Below are 15026 nucleotides of genomic sequence, written 5' to 3'. Positions count from 1 at the left end.
AATAAATCTGTTAATTGTTATAATTATTTATTATTAGGGCCTGAGCCCAAAGGGCGAAGACCCTATTGTTTTTCGTGTGTTTGTTTCTTTCTTCTTTCTTGTTGATAATTGATAATTATAGCAACTGTGTTCCTTGCAGATCCTACAGTTGGTGCCTGAATTATTGATTAAGGTGAACAATATTTTGATTTCATAATCTATAATTACCCATAATTGTTTGTGAACAGAGGGGTGGGCTCACAGAGAGACACTGGTTAGTATTGTGTGTCTAAAGACTCTCACACTGATCATCTCCAAAGGTTTTCTTGGTTCCCAGAAGCTTAGGTGACTGCGCCGCGGCCTGCTGTGCGCAAGGGCGCGAAGGCCCGTCCAACGCTGCTTGCAGCTTTAATTGAACTTATTTTTGGTTATGTTGAGGCAGAACTTCATGGTTAAGGTTTAGGGAAAGATCATGGTCTCTGCTGTCGGAGTCCTGCATCTTGTCCGCCTCCTCCCTCCGACTCCAGAGCGATATATAACAGTAGCGATTCATTCATTTGAAAAAACGTCACCTGTGAACATAATCCAGGCAGCCATTATGTTTGTCAATGCAACATAACTGAGGAAAACAGTTCAGTTGTATATGAATGTAATTTCAAGGAGACCTGGGTTGTCAGCAGATGCCTCAGAGATTCAGTTTGAAATGGATTAATTAAATTTATCATTAGCAAATAGGTTCTATTCAGCATTTGGACTATAAAGCGATAATTACATCTGCATTGTTCATTTACTGTGGGATTCGGTTTTGTCTGGCAGAATTATTTGAGCGAGTGAAGAATCTTTTCTCTCAGCAGAGTTCAGTTACTCCCACGTCTATCATACCGCTATTCAAAAACCATTTATCTCCAAATTGTCAACTTCTCAGGAACTTCTCAGAAAAACAGCTTTGTTTAAGCTCAGCGGTAATGCCATTTTGAGATGATATAATCGCTTTTTAAAAGGCTCTTTTAGCCTGAAGGGTTTGGGAATTTGCTCAAGCAGGAAATGAGTCTTTAAATGTCTTTCAACTGATCCGAAAATGTAAAAATCACCAAACTAAACGCCACGCACTTCTCACTGGACAGCACATTTAGCCTCTGTCACTCTCTTTAGAAAGACAATAACCCAGCAGCCACTTCCGCTTGACTGATGTCCGCTGACTACTGCAGCTATTACACCCTCGCTCTCTATTACACAGTGAATGTCGTTCACTCCATTTCCAGCTGACTGATGTTGAATGATTGTCGCTGACCATCACTCTCCCTCTCTAATGTCTCCATCTGATAACTGAGCCAATAAAGCCCGATCCAATTCCATTGACCATTACTGACATCACTCTCTCTCTCTCTCTGTAGTTTACAGTGGCAGGTCCCATTGACGGTGGCTGTGGGAAACGCATCTGCTGTTTGTTCAGAGACTCTCATCTGGATCAACAACAAGACAGGTACAGTACTGTACTGTCGGTACGCTTCAAGCACTGCATAAAGACCTGATATCACTGACTGAACATCCCCATTAAAGTTTATTTTACAATCGTGATTTAATTATCTTTTTACCTTGAGATAGCTGAGACAGGCTGTTATCATGGGTCAGTTAACGATTATAGAGTAAACTATCTGATAATCACAAATGAATTATGTCATTATCTTGAGATATGTGATTTGTAGTTAATGGACTGAGAAAAATCACAGGTACATTCCTCTAAAGAGAAGCTCCACTAGGAGGTCTGCCAGCACGGGTAATACACCTCACTCTGCTTTTCTTTTTGGAGAATACAAAAAAGACAACTAAGACTTATTCTGTTTTTTGTTTTCCTTTTAATAAAACTCCAGCTGTCCGTTTTCTTTGAGGAATGAAGCTCATTCAGCTTCCTCTCTGGATCTGTTTTTTAGAAAGTAAAGTGTGTTCTGCTTCAGTTTTTGTAGGATAGAGCTCTCTCTTGTTCTATGCTGGAAAATAAAAGTTTCTCTCTGCCAGTTTTTGGAGAATAAAAATCACATTTCTCCTGTTTTTAAGGAGTGAAACTCATTCTACTTCCGTTTTTAGAGAATAAAACTCTCTCTGGGTCTGTTTTTTAAAGCTTTGTTCTAGTTCGGTTCATTAATAACTCTGGACAGCTAAATCTCAGAACTAGAGCAGGGTTTCTAACACAACTTCACCTGCTAGCAAGGTGCATGGAAGTTCAAGACTTCAAGACAATTTAATTTCAACCAGAGGGAAGGAAGTGGAGGAAGTGGGCCAGACTGAGGTCAACAGCTATTTTCTTTGTTTTCCTCACCAGGCTGCTATACAAAGTTTGAAACATCCTCCAAGCTGTTCTACTAAATCTCATAACCTAATTTTACAACATCTGAGAGAGGCTGTGATGCCACGATAATCAACACAAACTTTGCCTTCAGCAAAGGTGATAAAGGCGTTGAGGATCATGTAGTTTTTTTGTGAAGTGTTCTGTGAAGCAGACGGTTGAAAGCCAAGAAACTGATTTTTCATGAGTTATACAGCCTCCTGGCTTCAGCTTTGAAAACCACATGAAACAAGCACTTGAACTTCCCGGGAAACAGCTGCACTTGTAGTGTTCACATCACATTGGATCGATGATAGAGATGGGAAAGATTCTCAAGCATCCAACTTGCCAATATTCACATCATCAGACAACTGAAGACAGTTGTTTAATTGATTGATTCGTTGATTTAATTACCTTGACAAATGGACTTTCCCTGATGTGAGGCTTTGGTCTTGTTTGCCTTTTCATGCACTCTAATTAAGGGGCAAGTAAATGTTGAAGAAATCATAAAAATAAGAGTTTCTCAGTATAATTCTGATTTACATGTTGACATGAATGAAAACTGGCAATCACAGTAACTCTTATATGACATGAATACAGCGTAATTGATGACACTTAAAAGTACAACCAATAAAGAGCCCATCTTGTCAAATCAAACTAATCAAATCTTTAATAACTAACAGCCCTTAAAGATCCCCTCCAGACATGTTTTAAGAAATAAATCTTCTACTTGGAATAATGAATTGTGTCTGACATGTTTTTCCACAAAAAACACTCAGTTACCTTGTTAAAAATCCTTAAAATGGCATCTACTCCTTTTCCCTCATTAAAAATCAATGATCTATGAATATGCAAGTATTTGTACAGTGGAGGCTTCAAGTTTCCACATCATACTTGTGTTAAGTTGCATACCGGTCCACGATTGGCTCCAAAGTTGTTGTGATGTTACAAGTCATGCTCGACGGTACACTACTTAAATTCAGATTTAAGGTGAGCACAGAGAAACTTTCCTCCTTCAGCAGATAAATGTGAAAACAAACTGCACATACATCATTCTGCACAGTGAAGAGAACAACATCACAGTGAAGGAACAAGAAGAAAAACATGTTTTTGAGTGGAGGAGGACTTTAAGACTGATCTCTTACTGTCCATTGCATTGGCAGCTTAGCTATGTTTCACCCGTTCCAATTGAAATGGGCCCTGCTGTCCAAAAGGGACCCTGACTGACATGCAAGAACTGAACAATTCACCCATATATATATATTTTTAAATATATATGGTGAGCTATGGTTACTTCATTCAAAGATGACACACTAGACACTGCCTCAAAGCTAACTGCCAGCTTTACTTGCAGTTGGAACTAGTTAACAACTCGTTATGCTGCTTTAGGCTTGGGTCACTGTCCAGCAGGGTGCAAGTAGCCAGTGAGTTATTCCGCTTTTGCATCACTGAAAAAACAAATAAAAATCAAATATTTTCTGGAGGAACCCACTAACCAGCCGGTGAGTGAGCAGGAGCCGCAGGGAGGAGGCCAGTTGCCTGCCAGGTGGCTGAGTGAGATCCGGTGAGGACAGAGCTGAGTCCTCGCTGATCCTCTCTGTCTGACTGAGATCTGCAGAGAGCAGGTGATCAACAGCGAGCCAATCACAGGCCAGATACACAACGACGTGGTCACACTGTGCTACGTCCACGGTCCCCAGTGAGCATTGGAGAAACAACCAAAACAAAACCAGTTTATGAATATCAGAAAATAACTGAGTGATGCCATCACATGAACTTCGTAAACTCAATGAACAACAGAAAGTTATTAATTATCTTACAGTTCTATTTTCTTTTGAAACGGGTTTCCGGATGCTTAACTGGTCCAATGCACAACCTCACCGTCCAGTTTCAAAAAAAAAATACACCACATTAAGTGGGTAATGATACAGTTTCATGGGATGTTTAAGAAACTGCGAGGAACTCAACCGTTCAGTGTGGTGTCATCTGCATATCGAATGACTTTAAATGCTTTTGGACAGACTGGGGCTGTTTTCATCTGTGAGAAACTGTTGACGCTTTGATTACCTGACTGAGTAACTGACTTTCTTATTCTGTCTCAGAAACTCACAGGATCAGTCAGATGGATGACAACACCTGGTTGCTTGGCAACATCAATCAAACGGGCTACTTCCGTGTGAACTACGACCTCCAGAACTGGAAACTGTTAATTCAGCAGCTTCACACCAACCCACAGGTATAACAACCTATCTGTCTGTCTGTCTGTCTTACTATTTGACTCTCTCTTTGTCTTTTTTACTCCCTATCTGTCTGTCTCATTCTCTATTTCTAGATTATCTCAGTTGGAAACAGGGCAGGACTTATCGATGATGCCTTCAACCTAGCCAGGTGAGTCAAAGAAATCTTGGTGCAGCTGGGATTTCGATGCCTTGTTGGCCTCACACTCATTCAGAATGAAATGGACTGTTTATTATAATGGAGGAAAGTGGTAGTGGTGTTTTCCACTTTCACTTTTCCTGATTGCTTCATCTGTCACGCAGCCTGTAAGACATCTGAACACACAGATGGAGAGTGCAGTAAGGCTGATCCACTGTTTCTATCTGCTTCTGTTTGTTTTTAATTGTTTCCCAATAAGGATTGCCTGTTTGTTGAATGTGACTGATGATGCCTTCAGATATTTCTGTTTCGATGGACTGAATTTTTGAAAAGGACAGATATATTTCAGATTTGTCATCATCTATGCAGCCAGTACAATCGAGATGGTGTTTTTTCCTCTTGTACAGCTGTTCAACGTGGTTAGCTGTATGAACAGAGATCTATATACAGACCCATGGATTTTTATTCAGGAAATATCATTTGAAAGAGTGATCTTATATTCAAGGACAAGACTATTACATGTTCACAAAATCAAAGATTATTTTTGAATGGAGAGAATACATACAGAGAGTGTTGCATTATGGGTTGTTTGTATCCTCATTGTTGCCAGGCTAGCAAGTTTTTTCAAGTCCTTTTATACTGAGTCTGTTAGTTGTGTTTCATTAGCTCAGTTTAACCTGCAGGAATTTCTGAAGGCTTGTGTAACTTAAAAATAAATTCATGACGAGTGAAAATGAGTCCAAAGCATCTTCTGATGCCTTTACTGCAGAAAAAGACCACAGACTGAATCATCTGTCAAGCAACCAAGAATTACTGCTGTCACAGATGATGAGGAGCTGAAAAAGACTGAGAGATGCTAATTGCTGAGGAAAATAAATTTGATGCTTCCAAGAGCCTGACAGGAGAAAGTGAGAGTATGTGACTGATATACAAGCTACTGTTCATACATGTGATTTAGGTTCTGCTTTAATGGGAGTATTTTTACAAGAGAAAAGGCCAGTAAAAGTATCAGGATTCTCCTTTTTCTCTTCTTTTTCTAAAAACAGCTATTGGAAAAGTCTTATAATCAGGGTCATTTTACATTCAGCCAATGTAGTATTTGGTCGAGAAGGCCTACATGTGCACTTTGTTGTTTTATTTTTGCATTTCCAAATTTTGCAAACATGAACCACCTTCTTGCATTCACTGCTACTTCTTTCACATACACACAAGCTAAATAGAAAAAGAGCCACACTGACTGACAGTCATAATGGACAAAACATAAGAATAATTTTCCTTTAATAGCTGCAGTTTGTCCTGTTGGTGTTTCCCAGGGCAGTTAATAAATATAACTTGTGTCATGTCAACTAGTCAACTAGTAGTAGATTCATCTGGCTCTGCGAGATGGCCAACCATGTTGCTGCATTCAGAGTCGACTGCCGACATTAAGAACTGCGTGGAAAGAAATTCAAAAACAACCCGAGCCAGACGGAAACTGGGTGATGAATGAGCGATCAGTGAGGCTGCAGCCACACACTGAAAGAGAGAGAGGTGGAAGAGTGAGTTGTTTCTCATAGGGATGTTTTCAGCCTGAAGCTTTTTGAGCACTGTAACCAAAATCTACTCTGACACAAACCCTATAACTCAATCTACCTCCCTTTCTTTATGTTTTTTCACTTTCTCTCTCTCTCTCTGCCATCTGCCTTCTGTCATGTTGAATGAGCAACAGCTAGAGACAACTGTCAACCTATGTTTGGGTGTGCATGTGTGTGTGTGTGTGTGTGTGTGTGTGTGTGTGTATATGTGTGTACTGATGAGATAGAAGCACAGCAGGAGGTTTCCATCTGTACTGGAAAAGAAACAGAACTACAGATTCATTAGTATTCACTCTGACAGCAGAAGACGCACTTACTTCACCCTGCATCTGTCACTATGGCAACACTGACTATCAGTACATCAGATTTGAAGACAGGACAAAGTTGTTTTGTTTCCGATGAGGTTGTCTTTGGGGTTTTTGTAGTCCTCATAGAATGGTGAAGTAGGTTGCGCCTCCAGTTCAGAGAGATTTTTAAATTCCAGACCTCAATGTTATTTTTATACTGTTACAATGTCAGATGTTAAACGTCAGATGTTAAAAGTTCTGCTCTGAATGCTCCATTTGCAAAGTTACCTCTACTTCCTGCTTCATTTTCATTTGCACAGTGCAGAGTAAAGTCAAGAACGTGTTTAGCCAAGCTTAGCAAAAAGACTATAAGCAGGGAACAAACTGCTCGCCTGGCCAATTTACTGCAAAATGTTTTATTTACAAAGACGTTATATCAGCATTTTTCTCTCAGTGCCACTCATTGATCTGATTACAGTTTGAGAGATCCTTAATGTCAGAATTAATTTCAGTTGTGCTGATTCTTCATCTGCTTACAGTTCGATCGGCTGAAGCTTGAGCAATCTACACACTGCTAAATGGTGATTGGTGGCAGCAGGACTGTGTGTGTGTGTGCGTGTGCGCGTGTGTGTATACAACTAGTTTAGCAGTAATAAATGGCTGTGTCCCTGTGAGTGTGCACTAAAACAGTGATGGATGTCGCCTTTCTGTGTGTGTGTGTGTGTGTGTGTGTGTGACCGAAGCAGTCTCTCGTTAGCTCTCCACTGAGCCTTACTAATACCTAATGGACAAACAATTAACTGGCCCTTAACGATGTTAACGAGTTAATGAGCTCGTTAAGACGACAACCGCAGACACACACACACACACACACACACACAGACTGTAACTGAGAGAGAAAATTGAAAATCTATAATCGCTTCATCTCCCTGCTTCTCTGTGAACAGAAGCACCTGACTCACGGTTTGAAGCTCTGCTAGCGTCCCCTGGAGGCTGCAGTGTTCATTACAGATCACAGTATGAAAGTTAAACAGATAAAACAAAATACTACTCCGAGAGCAACATCAGTAGTTGAACTAAAATGTTAAGTTCATCCTGAGGGTGGCACAAGAAGAGAGGAGGAGCGGGAATGTGGAGGTCTTTGCTGGTCTAACATTTGGGTCCGTGGAAAACTTACACAAAGCTAACATACATTGATTAATTTTCAGAAAAACAGGGGCTCGTGAACCATTAGATCCCAAATAAGGTCGACCTGAACAGACCCAAACAGAGCGAGAACACCAAACCATCAAAAAGAGCATCAATACATGTTTTTCTTTCTTTTTTTTGGCTTATTGACATTCAGATATGAGACTATCAGTTATATGAATGTAATGATATGAATCTGAGGCCATCAGATGGTGTCAGTATTTTGGACCCGACCTGACTCTACCACCAGCAAGGGTGTTTGTTAGCCAGAACAGATTCACTAACAAAGACCACGCCGTTTGAACGGTATAAAAGTAGATTTATTTGGATTGTCGAGAGGGTTCAGGATTGATGAGGAGAGCGTATGGTGGGCTGGAGGCGGGTCGAGCAGAGGGATGAAGGGGGTCGATTGCCGGGGGATGAATGGGAGCTGAAGGTTGGTCAGGGTCATGTATGGTGGGATGATGGGGTCGGTGGCGTTGGGACGACCGGGGACCAAATGGAATCACAAAGAGGCTGGAGCGTCTAGGAACCCCGGGGTCGAGACTCAGGGTGGGGGAAACGTGTCTCGATGAGCTTTTCTGCTTCATCATCCCCCTGTAGTTCCTAGAATAGGACGAGAAGAATCACTTATGTGGAAGTATTAACCCTAACGAGCATGTCTTTGATGGTGGACCTGGGACGGCCAGTGTTCAAACCCAGGACCTTCTTGCTGTGAGGCACAAGTGCTAACCACTGTGAGCCACCGTGACGCCCGTTGAGAGGAGAGAGAGGAGAATAATGGGGTTTGGGCGGGGAGGGCCGTGATAACTGAGACGTACGGGAGAGAAAGGGGTTAGACACACTTATACAGGTATGCACGGGTGATTGAATTTAGTGAAAGAGAGGGACGCGGTCTTGTTCCTGAACCTTGTTATAATAAATACTCCATGTGAAGAGAGTTTTTATGAGTTGTTATTGGTTCAAAGCATTTATCGTGGATACTTTGTACATCTGATAAGCCTGCACGGTGTATAAAACCACATTATCGTCTTAAATGAGTACTCCGCTGATTTGTACGGTTTTTAAAAAAATTGATCCAAACAGATGCAGCAGAACAAGAGATTTGGTGTTTTTTATTCCACACTTTCTTCTTCTTTGTCAAAATTACAGTGCCTACATTACCCGCAACTCATCCGGCAACAGTTCGGTCGGTGTTTGAGGTGTGTTATGCTAATAGCGGCTAATGTAGCCTGGAGCTACTAGCCTCCAGCAGAGATGAGGAGCAGCTTACAGAGGTCTGGTAACCTCACTTCTTTCTAACTCCACAAACCCCAGATTTTTTGTTTTCATTTTCAAACTTGTACATATACTACTTTTTACAGGTACAACACCTGGAAACACATGCTGATGTGTAAAATCTGTGGAGCTCTTCTTCTCTTCTTTTTTTTTTTGCCATATTTGAATAGAAGACAATCTAAAGAGACAGGAAATGAGAGGTGAGAGGAAGTAAAGAGAGGGTGATAAAAAGTCAAATAAAATAAGAGCAAGTATGAGTCACAGACGACTAGATTGCCAGAACGCCTCTTAATGTTTCTGGAAAATCAGCAGAGACAGAAAGTAAGTAGACAGAAGAGTCACACTTCTGTTGTTTTGAGAGTTGTTGCCTTGACGACGGCTCACATGCGAACAGTAAGGGTGTGTGACGTGGAAGTGCGATGTGTGGTAAAATGTAAAACAATGATAGACAGATAAACAGGCGAACGGATCAATAGCCGGATGCTGTTGCCACGGTGACCATCATTTCTCTCTCTCTCTCTCTCTCTCTCTCTCTGCCTTGGTCGGAGCGGCGTAAACAGGAAGTTTCTGCAGGCGGTATGGATTATGGTAATATCTCAGAGGCCAGGTGCATGATGGGAATGGGGATGAGTGCGTGGAGGTTGGTGGGGTTGGATATGAGACAGATTATGGAAATATGATGGTCTGGAATTTAGAGTTTCTCCGCTGCTCAAAGACTTAGAGGGTCTTATCTCGAACAGATTAACTTTCTGTGCAGGTCTGTGTCTCTCCCAGCCTGCCTGCCTGCCTCTGTAAATTAAAAAAACATTCAGTAAAAGTACATTCACCTCCTCTCTATGTGTATATGTCAGTCACTTTGATTGACAGCTCCGTCTTTAAGGTCACCGCTCGGCCTCAGTCTGCTTTGCGAAGTCATAAATTTCTCTGCGGTCACTTCTCTCTCTCTCTCTCACGGCTGAACATCAATAATCAGAATAAAACCAATAAAACTAACACCACCTCTCAGAGTTCTGTCCTCGGACCGCGTCGTTAATATTCATGAGCTGTGGGCGGGGCTGAAGGTCAGTACAGGAAGCAGGTGAGTGCCTTCTCCTCCCGCCTCCAAAACATCATGAATGTTAATGAATGCACAAAAGAGGATCGTCAATATTCATGAGCTGGTGGATGTAACCCGGGCTGCTAAATTGCTCCGGTGGCATTTAGAAGTTAAGTTTTTCTTAATGCGTTCATAGTGTAGTTTATACACACACACACACACACACACAAACACACACCACAGAAAATAAGGGTGAGCATTAAAGGTCAAATCTATATCAGGATCTAGCTTCACATTGACTTCATTTCCCAGAATGCACCTCTGTGTGTCCTGGATTGTGCAGGAAAGAGAAAGAGTGTAATAAAAGATCAATGTACGGAAGGCCAAATGTGTCAAAAAACAGTAATTTTATCTGTTTAGTTTAATTTGAATAAAAAAGAAAGAAAAACATGGCCGAAACATATACATGAACAGAGGAAAGTAAATAAAACATACGATGAATACACTGCTCATGTTGTGTCAGCTGATCATGCAGACGTAGCGGTAGGTAGCCGTAACCGCGGGGAGAACTTTCCATAAACTTGCTGCTTTTCTGGAGAGTTGACACACATCAACACGTGGAAGTAGGACACTTCTGTATCCTGATGAGTTGACAAGATATCGCACATTTAGGATATTTTTTTTTTCTAATCTTTTATAATTTAAAACAATCCAATAAATTAGTAATTAAACCTACTACTGTCAGCATGCATCAACGCTTGAGAAAAGCAGAATGTTTTATGATAATGGCGCCACGGATCAGCTGTTACATCTGTATCCTGTTAAAATGTACTGAATGTGTTGTTTCGTCTACAGTATGCTAGTTGTCACTGTCTCTGAAGTGGTAACATTCAAGGTTATAAAACTGATTTATTGCTCAAAAAAATATGTTTTGTCCTGTTTATTTCCTTGTTTTGTAGACGTTGTGTTCATGGTGTCATTCTGGGATGTTGTGCTGATTGGTTTCTAGGTTTTGTGACCAGTAGACGTTGGTTGAGTCCCCTGGCGCCTGCTGCAATGGGTGGAGAAATAAAATCATTGACTCAATAAATAAAAATAACACTTTTTGGTTTTTGTCCAGAAATTTCTGATGGTCCCCGATTTTAATTGCTCCTTTTTTCCTGTTCTCTCTCTCCCTCTCTCTCTCTCTCTCTCTCTCTCTCTCTCTCTCAGGGCGGGGTACCTCCCCCAGGGCATTTCCTTGCAGCTGATTGGCTATCTGCCAGAGGAGACGTCCTTCCTGCCGTGGCACGCTGCCAGCCGAGCGCTTTACCAGCTGGACAAATTGCTGGACCGCACAGATGAATACAGCCTGTTCAGTGTAAACAATCAATCGATCAGTATCTAAATCAGTCAATCAGTCAATCAATCAGTCAGTCAGTCGCTAACGTCTCCATCTCAGCAGAATAACTGTCTCTTAAGTGCTGACAACTGGGAGTCTGTTAATTAACACTTTGTGTGTGTGTGTGTGTGTGTGTGTGTGTGTGTTAACAGGACTATGTGTTGAAGCAGGTTGCGTCACGGTACCATCAGATGGGTTGGCCAACGAATGGTCCTGGCAACGAGGGCAACGTCCTGCAGGCGTCCTACCAGACTGAGTACGTAACACACACACACACACACACACACACACACACACACACGCACACACACACATATAAATCACCATGCTCAACAATTATCACACATGATGTAGGCTTCCTGTGGTCCAATCAGTATTAAATAAAAACACTTCTCTGATACCAAAGTGTCTCTTTCTCGTCCTAAACTAAAGGTTGACCTGGAGGACAGATTTTTTATTTAGTTTTTTTCCTCTTTTGTTGAATTTAAATTGCCACTCCATCGATTTATATTACACTTTGCAAGTAATAAAGGGAGCTTCACTAGAGATGCATAAAAAAAAAAAAAGAAGCAGCAGAGGTAGAAATATTCTGTCTGGCTTTTAGTCTCTAGTGTAAAATAAAGCTCCAGAAACACTTCATTTCCCACAATGCATCTGTCTTTAATTACTCTCCCACACCTCCAGTTTGTTGTGCAGGCTTTTTATTGAAAATATTAAGTCTTATTCCCCAGCCAAGACGACATATTTAAGGGTATTTTTTCAAACTTTGGAAAATCTATAAAATAAACTGTATATTATAACATTTTTATATATTATATCAGTATATATTATACAATTATACAGTTTCACATTCACAGGCTGAGTCGTCCTCCTCATGTATAAAATCAGCAGAATGTCCCTTTAATGATATAACCTCCTCACTTATCTGCAAGGAGAAAGTTCTTAAATATATATGGTTGAAATTCAGTGTGAAAAAAGTCACTGGAGTTTTGTTTTTGTTTTTCACCAAATGTTCAAGCAGACGTACTGTAATGTGACACATGACATGTTTAGCATTGCTTATTACAAAGACGGGATCTTTGGACGGAGACGTTCCTTTGGTTTCAGTCTTGGGCTGAAATAAGTCAGAATAGACTCACAGACACTTAAACAGCCTCGTCTTCTCTCTTTGTGTCGGCAGGGAGTTACAGCGGGAGCTCATCATGTTAGCTTGTAGCTTCGGGAACAAACAGTGCCACCGTCAGGCCGTCGCCTACATCTCTGACTGGATCTCCAGCAACAAGAACAGGTACGAACACGCAGACAGAGCAGCAGATGAGCCGACACGGCAGACATCAATGCTGCAGCACACTTATTAAAGACTGAGACCATAATGACTCGTTGAAGACAAAGTATTTCTAGAGAGAAGTTGAGAGTCAGTCGGAGCGTCTGTCAGCCGTCACTGGTGTTGCACTTCTGGGTTTTTCCACGTTGGCTTCAGCTTCACGCCGCGGTAGTCTCCGCTGGTTTTGAACATATTAATCTGCGTCGACATCATACAGAATCAATGAAATGTTAGAAACAAGCTGACACACAACATATCCTGTATGTTATACTGTCAGTGTAGAAAAATTTAAAGGGGAAATGGAGAATTTAAAACCAGATCTATGCTAAAGTCAGCTTCACTTAAAGGTTCCTTGTGGAGTTTTTCACCTCTAATGCACCAAAAAAAAAAACCACAGAAGAAGAAGAAAACATGGAGATAAACGATGCATGTTTCAAAATGTAGACAGACAATCACTGAATGTAAAGATAACTTTTGTTTGTTTACCAGAAACCTCCTCAGGGCTCCTTTAGATTCCAGACCAGTCTCATGTGTGCTGAGAGTTATTATTGAATAATGGAGGAGAAATAAGAGTCCAAGATATTGGAAATGAAATCTAAGAATAAGTGTCTGACGCTACAGGTTGTGATTTTGTTCAGATGCTGTAAAATAGTTGTTTAATACTTGTTTCGCCTGTAAAATTAAAAATCAGGACATGAAATGCAGCCGACAGGTCACTTTCAGCCCATCGCATCGATCCGTTTGTTTCATTCATCTTTTCATTCATTCATTCTTCTTCTTCTCTTTTCTGTTTCCTCTTGTCTGCTTAACTTTTTTTTTTAATTCTTTCATGTGCTGCCGGCTCGTTCGCTCCCTCCGGGTCCTTAACGAGATCTGCAAAATTAGATTTCAAACAGCAAATTAAATAGAAACAGATGCTGGTGTTCTGTACATAACAGCGGGGAGCTGATGATAAGAGGCATGCTTAAATTAAAAAAAAATAAATAAAAAAAAATTAAGCACTGTTTTAGACTCAGATTTTATAAATTGATTCTTGGAGGAAGCAGTTACAGGTTGACATGTCAGAGGTTTGTTCACTCATTTTCTGAAAAAGTCCACAACAAAAACAACAGCACAGTCACTACTTTTATGCTCTTTCTAGTGTTTTTCAGGGTTTTTTTTTTTTTTCTCAGCTTTCAAAATGTATTTGTTGTTTACAGAGCGAACAACAAGGGAGCAGTTTACATTATAACCATATGGCAGCCTTTTGGAAACGCTCCATTCCCCCCCCGTCCCCCGTCCCCCCCCCGTCCTCAGTACAACACAAGTCTGGCCTTTTTAAATTTGGAAACGCTCCATTTTCAGAGGTGGAAAAACGCCACATAAATCCACATTCATGAAGGATTAATCTCTCCAGGGGTGATTTTTTTCATATTTCATGCTCTATTCGGTGATTTTAATCCCATCTGTGGGGAGCACATGTATATGATTTTCCTCCCTGTATTAATTACAGACCCGCTTTAATAATGAAAGTCTCGTCAGGAGAGGGCTCATCTGACCCGCCTTCACACCTCTGATAAAAGAGAGAAATACACCTGAAACTGAGTTTATGTGATTTTCTGATGTGGATGAAACTACAGCGACACTAAATCCTTTGATATGAATGAGTTAAACACATTCACAGCAGACCTGCGTCTCACCTGCGTCCGCAGCCTCCTGCTGCTCTGTGACTTCGGCTAAAATCCCGTCCGGAAACAATGAGTGTGATAACGGCGGATAAAAGCTAATATTTTATCGCCTACATCCCACTGGAATATTAATTATGTCCCACTGGGGGTTTTTTATTGTAAACGAGCCTAAATGGATCAAAAAAAGATCAGTTTTCAAATGTGTTCGCAGTGTGTGGCTATGGTGGGATTAAGCTAGCAGGGGGTGCTGGGCTAACAATGAGCTGCTGGACCCCCATTAACCTCTCTGGTCCTTTCACTCTGTGTGTAATATATTCATTCTTTCTATGCTGTAATACCTCCACCTGGCCTAACGTTTGCTATCAAATCATTTGATTAAATGACAATTACTTCTGTACCTGATGAAGAGCCGATTTGTTCTATTTCTAAATGAAATAAAGGAACATATTTATTTAAAAGTCTGTCCTTTTAGTCCTTGAGAAGCAGAAAGTATCTACAGTTACACAGTAAACACAGTGCTGAAATAAAAGAAAGTCTAGATTTTAACTCTTTTCAAGACAGAACCTTAAGATCAGATGAGCTAATGAAGCAAAAATACACCTTAAAGCTGCAA

The 15026-nt window shown here is 40.9% G+C and overlaps 1 protein-coding gene across 2 annotated transcripts in view; it reads left to right on the top strand.

Moving 5' to 3' along the window:
- The window catches only part of LOC137175656 (thyrotropin-releasing hormone-degrading ectoenzyme-like), a 204256-nt gene that overhangs the window by 169415 nt on the left and 19815 nt on the right, over positions 1–15026 (top strand). For both annotated transcript variants that reach the window (XM_067581467.1, XM_067581468.1), the window contains 6 exons: positions 1374–1462; positions 4405–4538; positions 4635–4690; positions 11254–11401; positions 11575–11678; positions 12603–12710. In XM_067581467.1, coding sequence (XP_067437568.1) covers positions 1374–1462; positions 4405–4538; positions 4635–4690; positions 11254–11401; positions 11575–11678; positions 12603–12710 — 639 coding nt within the window. The remainder of the gene's footprint in view (positions 1–1373; positions 1463–4404; positions 4539–4634; positions 4691–11253; positions 11402–11574; positions 11679–12602; positions 12711–15026) is intronic.

The sequence above is a fragment of the Thunnus thynnus genome, chromosome 23 (genome assembly GCF_963924715.1).
Source record: "Thunnus thynnus chromosome 23, fThuThy2.1, whole genome shotgun sequence".
Classification (NCBI taxonomy): Eukaryota; Metazoa; Chordata; class Actinopteri; order Scombriformes; family Scombridae; genus Thunnus; species Thunnus thynnus.
Note: the sequence above shows the minus strand (reverse complement) of the source record. Positions and strands in the feature narration are given on the sequence as shown.